The following is a 22,658-nucleotide window of genomic DNA, read 5'->3' on the forward strand; positions in this document are numbered from 1 at the left end:
ATTCTACTGTCTTAACATGACAAGTTGTCTGCCTCCTTTTATTACTATTTTTTTTGTTTTCATACAAAACAAAATTTGCGCTATTTATATGCAACGATCAATTTATTATTTCTAAAAAAAAAAAAAAAATGAATTCTAAATCTAAAGAGCTTAGAACATCATCATCATCATCATCATCATCATCATCGACCACATATCGCGAAATGCAATGCCAGTAAAACGAGTTAACGAGCCAATAATTTCAAAACAAAAAAATATTCTAAAAATGATGCGAAGCGTTAAATTGTGTGATTATAACGTCTGAATACTTCCAGGTATGCTTTTATATATACATATACACATGCATACACATATATATGTACTTATTACTGCCACCACCAAAGCATATTTGTTTTATCAAAACCTTCGCAATTTTCAAGCCACTACAAAGTACATCTTCATCTCGAACATGTGAACATGTTTGCGCAATGTCCGCCCGAAACACTTTCTCCTGGTTACAAATATGAAGAGATCGGCTCCAAGTTTATAAAAAAAAACATTGAATGTGCTTGCACACAGGCTAGTACTGAAAGTGAACCAATGAACGCGTCCGCAGTGAGAACAGCTTTTTCCCCGTAACTCATAAATTACAGCAATAAAAAGTTGTGTACTCTATGATCGAGTGAGCATAGTAGTTGCACAAAAAAGATGAAAACGATTGGCCACGCCCATCCAATATTACAGAGTATTAAATTGTCATTATCTTTGAGTTTACTTCATTAGAAGGATGCCAGGGGTGCCGACGATTCGGCCGCAGCCGAATATAACTTTCTTAGTTTATTTTTTGGTTTTCTCTTCTAATTTCTATTCCTCGGGGGCTAACGTGTTACCTGTAATCATGATGACGATGGCAGTGATGATGACAATTTTATGAGGCAGAATAAAAACACCATCGCTTGCGTTCAAGCAATGTAATGTAATTTAAGCTTCAACTATATGGCAGTTTGCAATGACCACAAAAATAAAAGTTTTACGTTTAGAGTATATGATTACTGATAAATATAGAGAAAACAAAAAAAAAAAGTAAAAAAAAAAATAAGGAAATGAAACGTGAAACATTGCGTGAATTTACGTTATGCATGAAATCTGAAGCGACAAGCAATGGGAAATGCAACAATATTTCTGGAAATTTTTACTCACGGAGGCATAATATAATATTCAAAAATAAATTTACACGCTATGTATGGAAAAATGTGCGATAGTTGATTGCATTGATGCACATTTTGCTTAAAAGCATCTTTCAGTTATCTATATATATATTTGTATGTAAGTAAGTATATGCAGCATTTAGATAAAAAAAAAGTTTTTTAAATCTTTTTCAGTTTTTTTTTATTTTTTGTGCCCGAAAATTTTTCAAACTATTTTTTCGTTAAACTTAATGTAAAAAGTGTAAATGTTTTTTTTTTGTTTTTTTTTTCTTTTCTTTTTAACACATTTCTTGCAAAAGTCATGACATTTTAAGCATATTTTATGGCTTTACTTCTGCCATAATTAAGGAGAAAATGTGGAGTATTTTGTAAGCGGAACTAACGAAAAAAACACCAATACACACACACACACACATAAAAGAGGGGAGAGAGAAGCAGTAAAAGGGCGAAAACAGAAATGAAATTTTTCCACTTGACTGGTAGTATTTCAAGCCATTTCCTTGTGTATGGAGGATATTTTTTTTTCACATTTATTGCCTTTTTCCTAAACAACAAGTATATAATTGTAGCATATTTTAGAGGGCTAACTGCACTCAGCATTATAAAACATACTTAAAGTGAAAATAACGTCAACTGATAAAGGCTTAAAAATATGATGAACAGAATATCTGAGTAAACATTTTTATAGTTTTTTTTTGTTTTTTTTTTTTGTTTTTTTGCCTTAAATTATTTCTAAAAACTTATTTAAATAAAAGAACAGAAAAAAAAAAGAGAAAAGATTTTTTTTTTTAGTTCGTTCACTTTGAGCTTTGGGCAATTTGCAATTACTGTTTACGTTGAGTTGAAGTCGTTTAGTTAAGAATTCTTGAATTCTTGTTTTTTTCTGCAAAATATTTTGCTTCTTCTGCAAAACTAAAGCAATTATTGCATGGCTTTTGTTATCACACAATTTGTTATGTAAAAATTTTTTTGCATTGCTTTCAATATTTGTGGTATACACGACGAGAGTGTAATCTAAAGAAAAGAAAAAAAAAAAAAAAAAACACTGTTGTTTAATTGTTTTTATCATTACATTATCCAATCAGTTTAAGATCTTAATTTGTGGTTAAAATGTTGTTGCCTCGCTAGTTCTTATTAAGGAAAAGGAAGCAAAAAAAAAAAAAAAAAAAGAAGAAGAAGAAGAAAATTCATTTTATGTAAATTTTTATTTGCAAAGAATTCTTGCATAAAGGAAAATATTATTAATGGAATTTGTTGCTGCCTATGTGGTGTGGTAAAATGTTTAAAATTTTGCTTTAATTTAATTTAATTGAAATTATTTAAATAAATTATAAGGAGTAGCAATTGTGGCTTTTGATTTGGATTTACGTAATACGATGATATTTTTGTTCAAAGGCAAATTTTTCATTGGCATTACTTGCAATTATTATTATTATTTTACTTATTCTATTTTGGCTACAGTTTACATTCAGCCGAATTAAGCCGCATTATTTTCAAGATTAAGGACGTAAACGGTGGCGTTATACAGAAGAACATCAACACAGAACAGCAGCAGCAGCGAATTTCAAAGTAAACAGTTTTTATAATATCTTTTTAGGCTTACTTAAGCACTATCCAGTAGAGTTGAGTCTTGTAGAGAAGAATATCGATCGCGAACATCAAGCAAAGCTTAAAGCCTTTAGGCTTTTGGGTAAAGTCGAAAGCGAATATGAGTCTAAGTTGCTACATAAATTGCTATCACTAAATAAGGGGGCTGCTGCTCTGAGATTTGAATACGGACGCGAATACGGACTTGGCACTCGCAAATCTTTGTTCTTTCGGCTATGCGGTGTTCTGAGGTAAATAGATACAGTTATAAAGAGCCGGATAAATAATAGATAATACAAATTGTGACTCACTAATGGTGTCTGAGAGAACTCTTTTAAATTTCCTGCCTTGGTAGCTGGTATTGACAATCATCATAACCGTCTTATCCATCCATTCTAAGTTGAGTTAAAATCTCTTGAGAAGGATTTTATTAAAGAAATTCAAAAAGGAAATTTTCTTTGCATTTGCAGAGTTTTAAGCTAGAGTGTTGCATAGAGAAAATGATGAATACAGAGAATTGTATTTAAGACGGTAGGTAGGATGATTCTTAATTTGTGGGCGGTAGTGAACACAATCGTTTGCAACGTTGCGAAAGACGAAATAGTTATAATGATTATAGAAATTGTGGCATTTTTTATTTGCAGTAAATTAATGTGAAATCCGGAAGGTACAGGCGCCAATCGTAACAGAAACGTAAAACAGCACTTATAAAAAGCGAAACAGACCCTTTAGATTATAGTTTTTGTTTGCAATATTTTCTTTATATATACGCTTTAAGTCTTTTCCAACAAAATGCATTGCCTACCATAATATCCTTAAGAAAATCAATTAAATGAAAAAAGGCATTTTCATGAGAGAACTACGTTATTTCGTCGATAAAGGCCCTAGTATGTTGCGAAAATAATGAAAGCAGGTAGAAATAGAAAGCAGGTAGAAATTACCGGTTCACGATTCACGGAAAAATTAATGAATCCCGTCAAATAAAAATACAGGATGAATTCAAGTTACCATCAATTTTTCTCAAAAGATCTATAAGCAGATGATTAGCTTATTGTAAAGAGTCTTATCGTATCGTGGCATGCGAAGTCAAAAATTGATCAACTGATTGTGAGAGCCCAAAGGAATGAAGTGTTGCATGAAGATGCTAGAGACCATACTCAAGACATTCTGCGTTCTTCACAACTTACGGGGATATTTCTAATCTAAGAAAGCACAAAATGGCATTTTATGCAGCAATATTTAAAATACTTTTGCTCATCCATTTCTCAAATTCTAAAAAGTGAGATTTTCATTTCTTTTTTACAATTCTCTCTCTACTCTTTTGGTAAATGTTTTCCTTTTAAGTGCTCAACGATAAGTACGATAATTAACCACTGATTTATTCGATTTGCATTCAGTTTATATTAAGATGGTTAGTGCATGTCAACAAAATGATTGAATTAATATATTTCCACTTTTTGTGATTAAAAGTAAAGGCTCATCAGGCAAATAGAAAAGCTATGGAGGCCAATATTTTTTCTAACAATTTTGGCGATTATCATATTTCTTGTATATATTGGGCGTGCAGCCAATCGTTTTAAAGTTAATATAGATAATGTGGAGTATTGTAGTTTGTTACACTTTGCTGAAACATTTAAAATATGTATGTAATTAATTTGAAATCTGAAAGCGGCAGAGAGCTATTCTCTATATCTATCTCTCTTGTTTCGTTTCGCTATACAACGTCATTCATTTTGTGATTCCGAAAGTAAGCCTAGTCGTTATTTAAGAAATGCAACACTTGTGTACACATACAACGTATAGAAACTGTTAAAGCTTATTGGAATCGAGCTCCTTGAGATAAGTTGGATACGTAGAATCGAATCGATAATTATACGTTATACGTCTTACAATAATATAAAGCATTTGTATACGCGTACATATGCAATATGTAAGTACAATACATATATGTAAATATATACATAAACTTCCCTTCAGCTCTATAACAACAAAGTGAATTTGGTTCGGAAACGTTTAGTATATGGTAATTCGATTTTTAAGAATACTAAGGTATTCTTTCTTAACTAGGGGTTTTCTTCTAATTTTTAGCTATGATGTTTAAATAATCAAAACCAAGTGAACGCATTGTATTGGGACGCGGCTCAATCATTTCATTTAATGCAGTTATTTATATAATGAATTCTTACAATAAGGCTTTGTATGGACATGATTAAAAAAGTGATCCGATCTGACCAATTTTTGATAGTGTTTTAAATACAAACTTCAAAAATAATTTAAAAACGAAAAAGTGCCGCCAACTTTTCGCCAATAAAAACGTCTAAGTTTTTTATATCGCCTATAGAGCCTTGTGCTTTTAGCAGAAGAAGATTCTCAACACAATATCAACCGTCAAGTTTCATCTGTACTATCAGAATTAAATCCTCTTAAGAAATATGTGAAACATTTTTTTGGAAAATATTCCTTTAATAAAGAAAAATCATTTCAACAACTTTAGGAAAAAAAAGTTTTCTTACACCAAACTATCTCACTATAATTATTTATACAATCCATTAAAGTGAACCTTTGAAAAAAGAAGCCCTATGTTCCACCAGAGAATGTTATTAAAAATGTGCACTTGAAGCTTACACATAATCGATTCATAGGTGGGATACATTCGACAGATAGTTAACTCTTTTCTTTTTTTAAACGAGCAAAAATTAAAATTTTTAAGTCTAAAAAAGAAATCGATTCGACATTCGTGTGAAATTTTTGGAAATTAAAGGAGAGAAATTTACAAAGTGGCATTAAATTATTCTCCATTACTTAAGATAATTTGAAAAGCGAAATTTTTTTCAATTTTTTCCCCTAAACTAGAAAATGATTTTGAAAAATAAAAAAAAGTTTGAAAACACAAAACGTTAACCATCCCATTAATATGAAGTCTAATAAAAATAATAAGATAAACTGTCAGCATCACTTGAATTAATAATTCTGTCAAATAAGTCGGAATACGTCAACAGCAACGCTTTCCAACTTACATCATATATAAATTGCAACTAAAAATACATGCAATAACAAAAAAAAAAAAAAATAGTCTCTGACGCATTAACAAAATGTCACTAAGTTGTGTGGTGGACACATGTGTGTGCATTTCTGTTTACGTAAGAAATAAAAAAAAAAGGAGAAAGCAGAGAAAAACGAAAGGGAAGAGTAGAAGACTGTGTTTTACAAAAGGCAAAAGTCAAGCAGCGTTTACTCCTTCGTTCATACATAGTACATAATTTACTATTATCTCTGAGCATGTATTTCATATATTTATGAACTTTTATTTCAAATTCTTTGCCTTCTTTTTTATTACATTTATGAATTTCAAAACTATAATATATATATATATATAAATGTTGTTTTTTTTTTTTTTTTGTTATATTTTTCTACGGCACTTACTATATATTTCTCATTCATTGTTGCTGCCACATCATTTATATGTATATACATATATATCTATATATAGTTGTCGTAATGTTTGCCTATATATATAAGCACATTACGCTTTATAATCCTGCGATTGCATACGCACTTACTCATACAGCCTCACGAAAACACATATACGTACATACATACATACATGCATACATACAAACATGCATAAGCATATATATCTTTTGTTAAAATCATTTATTCGTTCAGCTATTTTTCGCCATTCTTTTCCGTTTATATTACTCGTTAGCTCCCGTTGCCGTTGCTGTTGCTGTTGCCGTTACGTTCTAAAGTAATAAGAAATCTAAGTATGCATAGAAATGTTTTATGAATAGAAAAGCAAGGAAGCGAGAAATTTGTTATAATGAAGAACTGAAGCATATAAAGCAGGGCATCAGGCATCAGCGTAGCAGCGTAACAGCTATGCTAGCCAACAAACAATATGAATATAGGCGTATATATATATATATATATGAACGTATATATATATATACGTGCATCGCGTTTGGGTTATGCAAGCAAAGTGACATTCATTTATAGTTTATTTTTCCTTAGGGAAAGACAAAAGCGAGCGGTACCAAGTGAAAAACATGAAATGAATGAAATAACATTAAATGCATGTGCATATGCTTTGACTTTTATTTCACACATTCATGGATGCACGCATACGACAGATGTTTACATATACATGCATGCACACTTACGCATAGTGCACATAATCAAATATATGTGTGCATATAACGACAAATAACAATAGCATCAACAACAAGTAGAGAAATGGTTAATATGCTCATTTCATGAGTAACGGCATGTATTTATTGTGTTGTTGTTGTTGTTGTTGTTGTTGTTGTTACAGTTGTTATATAAGTTTATAGTTTTCATTTCGACGAATTGTTATGATAATAAAGCCAACCAACTCAGTAGTACTACAGCATTAAACGCTGGCATTGTTGCCGGTGATTATGTAAGTGAATGAAATGTGAAGAAAACCTAACACAACAACAACAACAACAAAAAACAACAAAAACAACAACAATAATAGTAATAATAAAAGCATAATAATAAAAGCAGCATATTAAGATTTCTGCATATGTTTGAGTTTAAGTTTTACTATACGCCATTTTATAATTATACTTTATTCTGGTCTAAAGACAGTCGTTTATATGTTTGCTTGACGGGTGTGTATGTGTTGGCGTGTGTGTGTGTGTGTGTGTGTGTGTGTGTTTGTGTGTGGGTGAAAGGGCCATTTATTTTTCAAGATTACAATCGTTTACTGAAAATTACGGATTTTACTCCTATTAGTGTAGCATACTTATAGCGTATTTTAATGGGGTGGCGTATGAGTAATACATTCGTGCATTAACTACTTATACTGCATGAAAATTTAAGCGGATATAAACAGATTTAATGTTTATTTATTTATTTTTTTTTGTTTTTTTGACCCACAACGTAATCCACTAAAAGTGAGAAAACACGTCTGACATACTAAACATAAACCATCAAAGCATTTGCTAATCGTAACTTTGTCAGCTTTTAGGTTTACCCTCCTAAGCGTTGGTCCAGGATTGAACGCACGGATGTGCTCAAATTGATTTAAATCGTGTACTTAAGAATGCGTGCAATATATTAAAGAAGATAGCAAACGTGAGAAAATTTGTTGAAATTATTCATATATGAGATGATTCGTAAATTTTACAGCTTAATGACGGCATTGCTAATAGTATGTACATGATGTTGTTCCGGGAAACTTGGGTCTTTCATATGCACGCCATATAAAATCTTATCGTATAAATTATTGCAGACAGCCGTTTAAGTTTTTTGTTCTTAAAACAACGGAAAACTTGAAGAGACCCCGCTTTCATTTAATGAAAGATTTAAAGATAAGAGAATCTTTTAAATGATATAATGATATGATGGATTGATAAATTGATTACGAAATTTAAATTTCTGCAATATTATCGTCATTGAAACTACGGTAAAAAGGGAGACGGTAACAAGTGGTAACAACTAATGGTATCAGAATGTCACCACATGTTGACATAATTCGTTTGAAGGCTGGTGCTACCTAAAAATCAAATGGATTTATCGATGGTGTCAAAATCCATATATTGGCTGATGTCACTTTAAATGTAGTTTAATTTCCTTGGATACAGAATTCATCTACAGCGAAGATTTATTTGAGCTGCGCAATTCATACATTGGAAGACTTAACTTAATTGCGAGTTGAATGAAAAAAAGTCTTGAAACTATAGAGAATTAATACAAACATATAAGAAAACAAGTGAGAACATTATAGTCGGGCAAAGCTGACCGTTAACTATCCTGCACCGCATTGTCCGACACAATTCTTATTGTTATTAGAGAACACAAAAGTTGTATCTTGTTTCTTTATCAAGGCAAATTTTTCAAGTACGTATTTATGGGGCAGCAGACTCAAAACGCGACTTAAGTTTAATTCTTACATGGGACGGGATCCAGAAATAGACGTAGATGGTCAATTTGTCATCATCACCTGTTTAAGCTTACACTTTTCTGCTCTATTAATTTTCTCAAAATTTCTTATGAGGGTAGGATCCAGAAATAGGTCGCTATGGCCCAAAATTGGGATAGTTAATTTTTTTTGTGCTAAATTGCTATTATGATATAAATTACACCTTTTTGTCGCATGAACTTCAGTTTTCGTTATATGAGAGGAGATTCAAAAATGCCCCTAGCCAGTTCAAAATTTGTATACCAATTTAGAATGCCTAAGTAATTAGCTACTTTTGTGGAGAAATTTTGAAAATCGCAGTTTTTTTCCATAGAATTACTTTTTAGTATAAGAGATTATATGGAGAGTAGTCGAAAAAGTGGGCCGATTTGAACCATTTTAATAGCTCTCGGTACTGGGTCAAAACACGTCACTGTACCAAACTTTATCGAAATGTCTTAGAAATTGACGAATAACTTCTGAATGGCAGTGTTTAAGAAACAAAGAGCAAACATATTTATTTGCACGAGTGTGTATAACAACTCATGATATCTACTTCCTTATGCAGAATTTTTAAGTGTAAACTTAAGCTTTATAGCCGTCAAGTTGACGGATGTAACAAGTCTAGTGTTAATGTTAGTCCACGTACAGAAATTCAAAGAAGCGAAAATGTTCCCGAAATAATTGCATTCACTATTAGGTTTTTGAAAGTGGAAAAATACTGCCTTGTGTTTTTTGATTCCTTTGAAGCTTTCCTCGAATTGCATAAGTATATGCTTAAAGAAAAAATCTGTAGATTTAGAAATTTTTTTTAAGGGAACATAATGCATAAAAAAGCTTTAAGTCACATTTCCTTATCTGCTTTTGCGTTAACGTTACGGGCTTTACTATGCTCTACTTAGTACACTATATGCATGTTGTCACGGATATCGCACGCTTGATAAAATAAGTGCGCATGAAAAGTGCCCTATTTTCTAGGAAACGAAATTGCTGAAAATGACCACAGTATATACAGATTTGCAATGCTTTACCGACCGACGTCATAAAGTAAAGAAGACTTACGAAAATGTTAACAACAATTTGCAGGAAATTCAACAGGTAAAAGGATTAACGAAAATGTCAGGACGAAATCTGGTATTGGTGACATGCTTTCAAAAGGATATATAAGCAAAATGTTTGCTTAAGCCAAAAACAGTTGAATCGTGACATTCGAATTAAGAAGCATTCATAAGAAGCATTGACACGTTGTTTATATAAGTTCATGTATATAACAACATCCTTGTAACTAAGCATTGTAAATAAAATCTACGCGATACTAAAGATTTACAGTCGAGTAATAGGGTCGTAATCAAAGCAAATAAGTGAATATTCTGTCGAGACAGAATCTTTTCCATCCTTCGCCGTTATCCTAAAAAAGGCTAAAAAAAAAGGGAAAAACTAAATTACCGTACTCTATAAGATTGTGTGGGCGTGGCTGCATTTTTTATTTTTCTAGAACAAAATATCACACGTCTGTCGTAGCTTATGACCAAGAGACCGTTTCCCATTCTATATCCACTGTTCAAATTCTTTTACTTAATACCCATATCGATAAATCGGTTGCCATGACGTCCGTGAAGTTTAGTTTGCAACGAACACACTTAACTTGCCATCTTCTACTCTTCAAGTACTTTTATTCGATCGTTGTGGCGTCCATCACATTTATTTTACGCAGACAATACATCTTCATTTGAGGAATGTTCAGAATGATTTTCATCATTGTATGAGTAGTAGTAAGCAGAAAATGTCAAAAAAGTAAAAAAAAAAAATACAATTTTTATTACTTATATAACTTTGCGCGTGCGTGACGGATTTCTTTCATTTTTTCACATGGTTAGCAGGATCCTCCATTAAGTAGATATATAAAGTTTCACATTTCCATTATTCATAATTTACGAATAATAATATAAACAACAATTCACTAAGTTTTGCCTAGAGAAACAGATATATGGCCAATTTGAGCATCATTGCGAGCGTGTCCATTAAACAATCTGTACCATTTTGGATACCAACCTGCGTACAAGAACTTGCAATGTTTTTGCCCAAATTTAAAGCCGATAGGTCAATTTTTGCGATCAGGCGAATGCTTACAGGTGGACTGTCTGTCTGGTGGATTGATGGAGATGCTTACATCGGTTTGGAATCCCTAAAGCTTCCTTCTGCCTTCAGGGAATTCCTTCGGTGATGGGTACAAAAATATACGAATGAAATATAAAACCACAGAAGAGTCGTTTTTACATAACAATACTGTTGGAGATTAAAGGCTTTCGTTAATTATGCATGAGACATGCAAATCCCGGTCAAGGGAAAATCCTCCTGAGAGCTGATGCGAATGCTAATTTCGAATAAACATAGTTATATATAATTTATATTTGTACCTAAAGTGGACATCTTTTTTGTTTTCTCTTCTTTTCGTCTCTTCCTACAAAGGAATAGCAAGCAATTTGCTGCCGACATCTGCTATAAATGCAAAGTTAAGGATAATAATATATTCTTAAGTATTGATGGCAAGTAAGATGTAACGATCGTCTGGGAAGGTACGAATGGGTTTTCTAAGTTGGATTTTAGGACTATGCAGTCGGCTGAGCTGAAACTCTCTAAAGTCAAAAGAGTTGGAATTTTATACTTGATGTCGGCCCTGATATGTGGCTCACGTTTTTATATTCGAAATCTGGATTAGTTTCCCTTTTTGCCGGTCTAAACTGTAATTATGAGCTCAAAACTTTCTCCTGGCTTTGTGAGTAAAGCTTTGAGAATGTTTATCAAATACTTTTTGAAAGTAATTCGAATATTTTTGCTAAGGTGTTGCTTAAGTTATGTAGGACTATGTTTTAAAGCTCATGTAAATGTTTCAAATCATTTGAATGAAACATTTTGACTTTATTTCGCAATCAAATATAATAAGAAAGTTAATGATTTTTTTTAAAAAAATTTAACTCAAGCCGATTACAATTTTTTTGTCGCATTTTTCTCTGTAGTCATGGATATGACCGATTTGAGCTGAGTGTCTCTCTGCAATACTGCAGGGTCAAGTTGATTATTTTTAGTAATGCTTTTATGCTTTATGGTAGGAGAAGCACATCACATACTTTGCTTACAGCCCGTGGACAAGAGCATAAGAATTTTTCTTATAATTAATTACAACTTTCATATACAGAGAACTTTTGGCGACATGAGTTCTTTTGTCTGCAACTTTATGAAAGGCAACAAATGGATTTTTCTCTTTTACGTTTATTTTTCAGTCATTTTTTTCCCATTTTGCATTTGTTTTCGTTAACTGTGGCCTGGCGCAATGCAAGTAATTTTCGGTGTTCTTTTCATACCCATCACCGAAGCACGAGGGGTATATTCATTTTGTCAAAACGTTTGCAATGGCCAGCAGCAAGTTTCAGAGACGCCGCAAAATATATATGTATATTTTTGATTAGCATCAAATTCTCAATCAAGACCGCTCTGTCCACATGGGTTTCTGGCCGTCTGTACCACGTCTCTTGTAAGTATTCCCCTCGCCGCAAAAATGAAGTTACGAACTTCGCATTTAGCAGAAATATTGGAAGTTCTCGCATGCAGGTGGGGTATTAAAAAAGGGCCAAATCGGTTGAGGACACGCCTACAGTATCAAGTTAACTGAGAATGCCTTTGCTTTTCAAAAAAAAAAAAAAAAATTGAAAATTGGTTTTTTGCCCATTACTGCATAAACTGCAAGAGGTAAGTCTACAAAAATTTAAACGTATATTCTACGGCCACGCCTACTTAGTTTTATTGTACATCATATTGTAATATTTTTTTTCCAAACCTTTGTAATCCACAGATGCAAGCTTCAAAGACCCCATAAAAAGTATATAAATTCTTGGCCAGTTTCAACTTTCCGTCCGTCCATTTGTTGATTTGTCTGCCTGCACAACTGTCTAGTATCTGGGGTAAACATTCTTCCGTTCGTAGAACTGCAGGCATGGCTTACAAATTTGCAGAAGAATTTGAAATTGATCCCAACTTTTCGGAGAACATGCTCACTACGCCCACACGCTTGTAGCAAAGACAATAAATACTTTCACTTTCCCTCCCTTTCTTGCTCATCGCTCATAAACTATAACAGGCATACGATATAAGTTTCCAAAAATAGCATAATTATGATGGATATAAAAAATTCGGTGATGACCGAATATAATTTTTTAGACGTTTTTTTTGTTTTTGTTTTGGTCTTCACAAAAAAGGAATAACAATAAAACATTTATTCACACTTACACTCTGCATAAAAAGGTGGGAAAAAAACGGATGCATTTGCATGGATCCCTGTGCATAGGTGTGTCATCATTTTAAGAACACTTACCTATAAAAGAAAATAGAGAGAGAAAATGAAAATATAATATATATATATATGTACACACACACACACACACACATACGCACACATACATATGCACATTAAATATTAAATCAGTGCAAATGATTTACAATGTGCGACATAAAATGTGAAGAATAATAGAAACGAAATTTTTAAGTGCATAATGTTGACAACTCTAAAATCAAGAAAATTGATGACATTATATTTATATAAAGTTTATGAAATTATTTTAAAATAATAATAATAATAGTAAGTGTGAGTTACTTGACCCTTTTTTTAATAATTTCTTTATATACTAATAATAGAGAGAGAAAATATACAGAATGAGGGAGAATGAGAAAACGATATCATTCAATATTTTGGTATTCAACAAACATTCACTTGAGTTAAGGGCGACCCTTAGAAATAAATTCAAATATTTCTTCTAGTGAGTTTTCCATGTAATAAAAATCCAACGTCAAAATTACATAATTTTTTCTTTTCCATCAGTTGGAAATTTTTTTATGTTTCTCTTTTTAATGTTTTCGATAAAAATTGATTTCGTTATTGCTTTCTTCCTTCATAATGTGTCAGGAAATTTTCAAAATGTGTTTTATAAATGCATCAATGATTATTCCCTTTTTAGTGGGAAAAGTTAGATATAAAAATTTTATTTACTTCTTTCGTCGCGTATACTCTTTTCCCTTAAAATGAGATCATATCTTTATGGTCGCGGTCTTTAACTGTGCACTAGTTACTGCTGCATACATCTGTCAATTCTTAATCAAGGGTAATTTTATATTAATTCATTATATGTAGTCTACGCCATTGGTGGTACAAGGGTATTAAGTTTGTGCAGATGTATAAAGCACTCAGAAGGACTTGACATAGGCTATAGCGGCCGCTTCAAGTATGCAACACCAACAAGGATTTGATTGATAAAAATTCATTTTTCATTTTATGAACCGATTCAGAAAGTGATTCTAAGTCTGCCTTGTCCGGCTTGTTTTCTTGTGTTCAATCTACAGTTACCAATATTTTAAGTATTTTGATGAAATTTGGCCCAAAGCCGATTGTCACTGAAAATGATTCGGATCGGATCATATAACGTCCTACTGCGAAAAGTCATTACGCGAGTAACTGCAATTAGCGAGTCGATGTAAAGTATTTAATGTTTGGCTCACCATACTGTGGATTTTTTACCTTTGAACCTTATTTGCGTAAGTCAATAAAATAAGAGGTGTACTGCAAACGTAGAGAATGGATTATTTGCAGAAGAAAAGTGATGCAGTAGCTAAGATTAAAATCTCATTTTTTAGTGAACAGATTGTAGTTCTTAACTTTCTCAGCGCCGCATGATCCCAACAACAATTCGCCTCTTTGCAAGCTGAGAGCAAGTATCACTAATTAAAAGCGAAAAAGCGAATTCAACGCATGAAATGAACATTACCTGGATGACATGCATTATTCAATAAAGCAATGGCTTTTTAAATTTTATGTAATTATCTGCAAAATTAAAAAGCAGAAAAGTTGTCAGTAAGGAAATAAAAATGACCCAACGATAGGATAAACAAAAACATAAATAACGCACTATATGTATATCGTCCACTAATAGCCAAGCAGCACATATCGACACTTTGTCTTGAGTGTATCGATAAATTCATTCATTTTATGTATTTGCAAGCAGTAAGTGGTGTAACGTTTAGTGGAAAGAAACAGTTGCAGGATCTCACATGACATTTCATGGATTTATGAGCGCAGAGCACAACTTCGGTCACTCTGTTAAATATACCTGAGTTTCTTTATCAGAGACATGTTTTCTGGTAACACGGTCCAATCATACACAATAAGTTTGTTTTTGTTTATTAAATTTTTTATTCATTAAACATATTTATCCATTTATTAAAGTGTTTTTATTAAATTTCTTCAATATTGCTTTCCTTTGCTCAACGTCACAAGGGTGATTAATAAAAACCTATTACGTGCAGTTTGTCTCTAAGCTTTTTACGCATCAAACGATGCGTCTTTTTGGCAGGGAAATCTGATCGAAAATCTTTTTTTATACAACATTGGCTATCTTCGAAGGCGGGCATAAAAAAAATACTAATTGATGATAAATGAGAACTATAGGGCAGATGGCGCGATGCTGTCTTCAGGTAAGTGGAAAACCGAATATTATTAAAATCACATAACGTAATTGGCAGCGAGCAAAGACAATAGGTGTAGGGGAGTAACGGTAAAACCTAAGAGCGTCCTTCAGCTAATATACTCATCAGACAAGAACATTTTCTACGAAATTTCAATGGGCTGTGAATTTATTCAAGGAATTTATCAAAACTTCATTTTTAAACATTTATTTGGATCATCACCCAACAATTCCCCTGTTTGACGCATACATGGCATCACTGTTGAGAGACGCATTTCGTTGCCAGACAGCACCGACTATCAAGCGATATGTGTAAACTAACTTTGAGAATTTTGACGACTATTGTTTGAAAATTGGTACTGTACAGGAATCATATGGGCCTGTCAACAGTGTTGCTAGATATGTGTTAGATCGGATACCGAGCGAGTGATGTGATAATAAAAATTTTAGAAAAAAAAACTTTTTAAAAAGTAAACGGGGATAGTTCCCACAAAAAAGGAAAAAAATCTCCTTGTTTTAAACCTTCGCGACCGTATCCTTATATGTCGTAATTTTCCGTCTTAAGAAAAAGGAAAACCAGAAAAATACTTAATCTATTAGTTGCTTTCCGGTGAAAGGTGTAGGATTAAAAAAAAAATGTTGCCAAACAACGTTGTCGATCTTAACCCAAAAACTTTTTATGTTTGGGAAAAAAAACTGTTACAAAACGGGTGCAAATTGGTTCAATTGAACAAAACAAAAACGTTTTAAGCAGCTCTCCCGAGAACGTTAATAAAAACCTTTAGCTGAAATTCTATGGAATGTTGAAAATGATAGAGATACTGCGGCTCTAATCTAATTAAGAATAGTTATTAAAAAAAGCAACAAAAAAGTACAAGAAAATAATAGTAGCATTAAGCAGTTTAAGGTAAAGTAAGAAGAATCGTTTTTTTTTTTTTTTGGGCCAACTAAACATATTGACTTTCAAGTCACTTAAAAATATTAAACAAATTACTTGAGACGGTAAACGGAAGACCGAACCAAAAATATTCACATTCATTCTCGATCAGAATAGGCCACCCTACAATGTTTGGATGTCACTGTTACACGTGAAAACACGCACCCACTTCGATATGTGTGAACATGAATTAATTTGGCTTAGCTCAGTTTAAGTTGTGCAAACGTGCACAAATCTAAGTTTGAAAGCATTCTTGACCTTTTTTCACACTAGATTTCCGAAATAAGTCGATTGGATCGGCCACCATTAAATACCCAAGACCACTTCATTTTATATACAATATATAATATTATTAATATAATAACTGTTCAGAATAATACGTATGGTAAGTGATCGAAAAGTGGTGGGAAAGTGGTCCGCTCCGAACCATTTTTCCATGCGTTTATCTTTGATCTCAATAATTGCCTTGACCTGTAGATTTATCAGGAGCCTACAAGACGGACAGACGCACAGACAAGTTTAGATACAGATACAGAAAACGATGCTGAAACGATCATAATATTAAAAGGTTCGATTATCCGAAGTCTCTCTCGATGTTGTATACATCCGTACATAAGTGTCGAAGGCTATAATAATTGCTTTTAAAATTAAAATGCTATAGCACTTACCGTTATTTGGCATCACAATGAGATCGTATGTTATAGCATTTTCATTCGTCAATAAAATATGGAAATTGTTAGTATCTTTGAGTATTTTTAGCGCTATCGTTAATCAAAAAGTATACTCAAGAATAAAATATTACTCAAGAAACACATTAAATGTACATGACATACGTAATCAGCAGCGGTAACGCATTCTACAATAAAGTGTGTAATGTTCTTTATATATCAATAGTATTTTCTGCATTTAATCTCTCGTGATATGCATTAAATTGTAAAAAAATAAAAAAAATAAAAAAAAAAACACAAAAAAAAAAGCAAATGGTAGTCAAATACATATAAATTGTGAACGAAACGAAATTTTCCATTAAAAGTAGAATTACTTTTTCATGCTATTATAGATTTTATTGTTTTTACTTGTGGGTTATAAAGTTTTAATTAAGAAATATAAAATATTACGACCGTAGCAGAATATGCATAAAATATATATATATATATATATATATATATATATCCTTATATGTATATTTTATATAAAGCATATGTAAATGTATTTGTAACCTATATATGTGTTTTTTTTTTTTTTTTTTTTTATGATGCATACACAGTCTGGCCGTCTTGACTTCTTTTAATAACTATAAGCAAAAGAAGTGTGAACGTTATTCACCACAAGATATTATTTCTACATTTGGACGTTTAGTGTTGCATAACTTGAGGCTTTAATAAATTTCATAAATTATTACGTATACGATATGTATGCATACATGAACGCACACAACAAACTTATGTAGGAAAGCTTTCATAAACTGATTTTTTATTGCTACAACACTTCCTATTAACTAAAGAACACACAAAAATGTCATCTATATATAAAAGAGAATATGTCGATGTGTATATGCATGTGATTGTGTACAAAGAAAATTTTAAATATTATATGAATGTCCTATGATAGTGATTATCATGATGACAAACATAAGGGGTTTTATAATAATATTTTCTAGAGTTTTTTTTTTTTTTTTATTTATTTTTTTTTTATTTTGTCTAACTATTTATAAGAATTAAATAAATAGAAAATTGCCATAACAACTACTCGAGTAACAACAACAATGGAAATTATTTTGTCAGGCAGACAAGTAATATGTTGGAAATTGTTATTGCTTTTATAATAGAGAAGAATTTCCATTTATGTACGCATATATGTATACATTTGCGTGTACTTGTAAATGCCAAATGATTACTCATAAAATAATCTCAGCAAAAAACGAGAAAACAACAGCAACAAAAAAAAAAAAAAAAAAAAAAAAAATTTTTGGAGATATTTTTTAAACAATTTCCTGCTTGTTTTTTTTGTATGTAAAAAAAGAAAGAAAAAAAAGAAAGTTAGTAAAAATGAATTCTCCGGCAATTTTGAAGTTTTCTCCCTTTCACTTATAACAGATGCTTATCAATTTAATTGCTAAGAACATATGAATTCTTTCTTGCTAACTTAATGCATTATTAAAGACTTTATTAAGCATTTATATGAGTGCAAGTAAATAATCGCGTAATGATGTCCTTACGCAGTTCTTAAGATAAAATAAGATTGATTTCTACCAACACTAATACAAAGCTAGCTAAAAAAGTTTCTTTCTGAGCTTATTTTGACTTGGATTTTTCATTAGTACGATTCCCTTGGATGACCCCTAGGACCATCTTATTGAAATATTCCTAAGATTGAGGCATGCGCCGTAGAAGAGTGATATTTTTGCATTGTTTAACTTTTTTATATCTTACTGGATCTGAAAGCATTAGTTGTCATTATCGAAAGAGTATTTCTGTGAAAAAAACTTTTGGAAAATTTTTATGATTAAATTAAAGGATTTTCACTTCCTGAAGGGTCAAAGTCAATTAAAACTAATAGACAAGCGACATAAGGTTGAAACTTTACTAAAGGAAAACAAGACACCGATGGGGAAACGTTTTAAGTTAGTAATAACACCTTAAACATATTTTTAATATTATTTTTACTCTTTTACAGTCAATCATTAAACCGGTTTTTTATAAGGTTAAGAACCACTAAGAGAAATTAATATTCCTTTACGTTACACAACTTAATTGTTAACAGCAGAAACGATCACAATATTCTGATTCTAATAGATTGATAATATCACACAGATGATGACTTATTATAGTCATAAACTTCATATTATTTCCATAAAGATAACAACAGCATAAGCATATGCTGTGGCATTAAAGATTTGCATTTTTAGCACTTTTCTACAAATGTAAAAAGCTTAAGTTTTTATTTACTTTTATTTTCATTAGAAGTTATTAAGAGACATAGACTTGTACGCAAGTGTATGTATCGGCATTGTATGTAGTGCAGGAAATGTGACAAAGCTTCAAACTTTTTCTTCGAAGAGCAGATGAAGTGCCGCAACAGTGCAATCTACATCCAGTAGAGAAGTTACCAGATATATTGGTCCGACTAGGCACTTTTCTTTCTTGGCGTGAAGTAACCTATTAATAAAGGTTGTTTTTATTTTGTTTGCCAACAGTGGTGAATCCAGATGGGGACGCGAGTTATCCGCATCCGAATCATATATTAGCAATTATCTTCGATTACGTAACTTTGCTCCAAACGTCGGAGAAGAGCCTCTCAAGACTTGAGCCGAAATAAGTTTTCTTAGTTTTTCTTGCCTTCTAGTCACCAGACTTCTATTGAAAACATTCTTTTAGTGCCTTAAGAGTCAGTAATTGCAGGGAATAGTAAAAAAGAATATAGAAGTGATAGAAGACATTCTTTGGTGATCTTAACAACTGTCTCTATATCAGCAAACTCTTGAGGGGATTCGATTCATTAATGTGATCTCTACGCGTCCTCTGGTCAGAAAGTGCTGCCAAAACAAGTTTTGCTTATCTGTTGCTACCACAGACTTTCCTTTTTTTTTTTGGTTAATAAGATCAATTATTTAGTGGATGTCGTCTATTCGTGTAGACGGTCAGAAAGGAACCAAGAAGAAAAAGAGATAAGCAAATGACAATCACAGCCCGGTCGGCATTTGGTAAGCATTATGTCCTTTCCGACTCGGCACTCACAATGGCTACGACCCTGGTACCTTTTTCAAGAAAAATAAACGCATATTAGTGAGAAAATTTATAACCAGGGACTCCAAAGAAATGCTTTCCAAGATGTCATTACATGATATTATATATATATATATATTTATAAGCATATATATTGAATTCTTGTTTAGCAAAATTGCCAAAAGCCTTGCTTAACGCAGACGTAAAGCTTTTTTCCCTGTACAACTTTTTCCTTCTTTTAGACATACGACAATATAAGCTCTTTTTCAGCTTTTGATATATATTTGTTTGTAATTTCTCCGATACTTTTTGCAGCCAGGGGGATAAATAAAAGTTTTATGGTAAGAGAGCAATACAAGTGCAACAATAAATAATAAAAGCAGCAAATTTCTTATGAAAGTGTATAATTGCATAATAGTGCATACATTGTCTTCAAGTGTTTCTGTACACAAACACACACACACACACACATACACACACACACACACACACACACACACACACACACACACACACACACACACACACACACACACACACACACACACACACACACACACAAACTTACATACATATTAGCATATTTATGTAATGTAAATAAAATTATTTCATGTATATGTTTAGTTTATTTAAATTTTCAACACTTGTCACTGTTTGCGTGTCCTGAATAAATTCTTACAAGTCCCCCCTCCTTTGGAATTAGTCTACTTATCTGTCTACATTTCTATTGAAGTATTTCCTCTTAAAAGAAATACAAAAAAATGAGAAAATAAATTATTTATTTATGTTTTGCGTAATCAAGAAAATCCTTTTAATAATAAATTACAATTTCAACTTTATATAAATAATTTAATAAAACGTAATAGAAGAAGCAGAAGAAGAATAACAACAGGAAAGTTTTTATTTTTTATATTTTTTTTTTTTTTGGCATATCCGTTTAATTATGGTTTTCAACAAACCTAAAGCAGATTCTAAGACAAATCTCTTTTGGGATTTAATATTATATACGTAACTGTTTTTATATTCAATTAAAATAATTTTCTGCTCTTATCTCTGTCTGCCTAAATTTTCACTTAAATTTTTTTTTTGCTTTTTTCCCTTTTTTTTTCATTTATTATAACTTTAGCATTCAACCGTTTGCTCGTCACAAATTTCCACAGAGTTTTAGTTGATATTAATGTCACTGGTTGTGGTTTTAATGTCGAGAAACGCACACAGACGTTACATATATAACTATACATATAGATATATATATATAAAGGAGGAAAGGAAGATGAATAAATGAGAGAAAGAGAAAGAGAGAGAGAGAGAGAGAAAACGTTACAGTAACCAAACGGATATTATTATTTTATCACTTGAAGACTCGTGCAGGATGGAAGGGATAGAAAACATAGATAAAGTCATCTAAAGTTACTATGCATACATATAGATATATTTATATATATTTATGTGGTCACAGTGTCTTAGAGAAAACGTTAAGATGCAGAATAAAATAGAAATCTCCAGATGATTCTCTTCAATAGGTTTAATAAATGTTATATAACTGAACATTAAAGATTTAAAATATCCATATAACATTGAGATTTTTTTTTTATATTTTGCGTCTACGAAAGAAATTAAATTAAATTTTAATTGAAATAGTTTTATTATTTTTATTTCCCGTTTCATCAATGTGACTTTATAAACTATGATTTCTAGTTTACTTTTAACTTAATGAGTATGCTATAAAAAAAATAATAATAATTTCCCCACCTAATCCTTAAAATATGTTTTTAAAAGTAATAGTTATTTTATCTATTTTTCGTACTCTTCGTCATTATTTCAATTTCATTCTCTTCGTGGCTCTATCTCTCTCTCTCTCTCAGCTTTCAGCGTTCATAAAATATGTAATTTGACATCATTTATTTGTTAAACTCATTTGAAATTCAAATAGAAATTTATTTGTATGCTTTAGGCAAAATACGTGGCAGAAATATGCAAATATATCTTAGGTAAACCTATTTTGCTTCTCTTATCATCTCTCACCCTTCTCTCTAGCGCTCCCTTACACTAGATAAATCCTAATTATCATATGTATGAACTTATGGAACAAAAAAAACAAAAAAAAAAAAATGAAAAAAAAGATGCATTTAGTTCCAGATCTTCTAAGGCACCTAAAGTGTCATTAAAATTTTCATCTATATCATCGTTGCCATTGTTACTGCCGTTGACTGTCAAATCGTTTAACGTCATGTTTTTGCAATGATAAATGTTACATGTGGTGTTAAATTTAACACATGCTGGGAGTGCATCAACTGCACACACATATGCGTCTATATACGTTAAGTCTTTTCAGTGCATATATGTGATAATACATTGCGTATTCATGAAAGTTTTATACCACTTGGAAATTTTAATAAACATGCAAAATTAAGCAATTTATGTCTGACAAGATTCTGACATTGATTTTAAAATTGTTGCCGGTAAAAATGAAAAAAGAAAAAAAAAGCAAAGAAAATGTTAATAACTTTACATCAAATGTAAATCATTCCAAGCGAACTGTTAAACGTGGGCGCATAGAGTTGTGAAACTATTTTCCATTTATAAGGATGTAAGGAAGACCAATCGATTATTGTGGTCGATACGTATTCGTATTAGTGATTGCACTTGCTTTCATATTTGCATTTGCGTTCGCGTTCACATTAACGTTCGCATTCATATTCCCGTTTCTATATCCTGTTACTAATTATGTTCCCACGTGTATTCATATATGAACTCATATTCATATTCATATATGAACTCATATTC

At 31.7% G+C, this 22,658-nt stretch overlaps 1 protein-coding gene across 4 annotated transcripts in view; it reads right to left on the reverse strand.

Moving 5' to 3' along the window:
• Nucleotides 1-22,658, reverse strand: part of LOC119636673 (matrix metalloproteinase-2) — a 394,606-nt gene that overhangs the window by 94,102 nt on the left and 277,846 nt on the right. The window contains exon 1 of one of the 4 annotated variants that reach the window (XM_038032206.1): nt 12,985-13,008. The exons of the other annotated variants lie outside the window; for them this stretch is intronic. Within the exon in view, the coding sequence (XP_037888134.1) occupies nt 12,985-12,993 (9 nt within the window). The 5' untranslated portion in view covers nt 12,994-13,008. Of the gene's footprint in view, nt 1-12,984; nt 13,009-22,658 lie in introns of those variants that run through there. 4 annotated transcript variants of the gene reach the window in all.

The sequence above is a fragment of the Glossina fuscipes genome, unplaced genomic scaffold, assembly GCF_014805625.2.
Source record: "Glossina fuscipes isolate IAEA_lab_2018 unplaced genomic scaffold, Yale_Gfus_2 28, whole genome shotgun sequence".
NCBI lineage: Eukaryota > Metazoa > Arthropoda > Insecta > Diptera > Glossinidae > Glossina > Glossina fuscipes.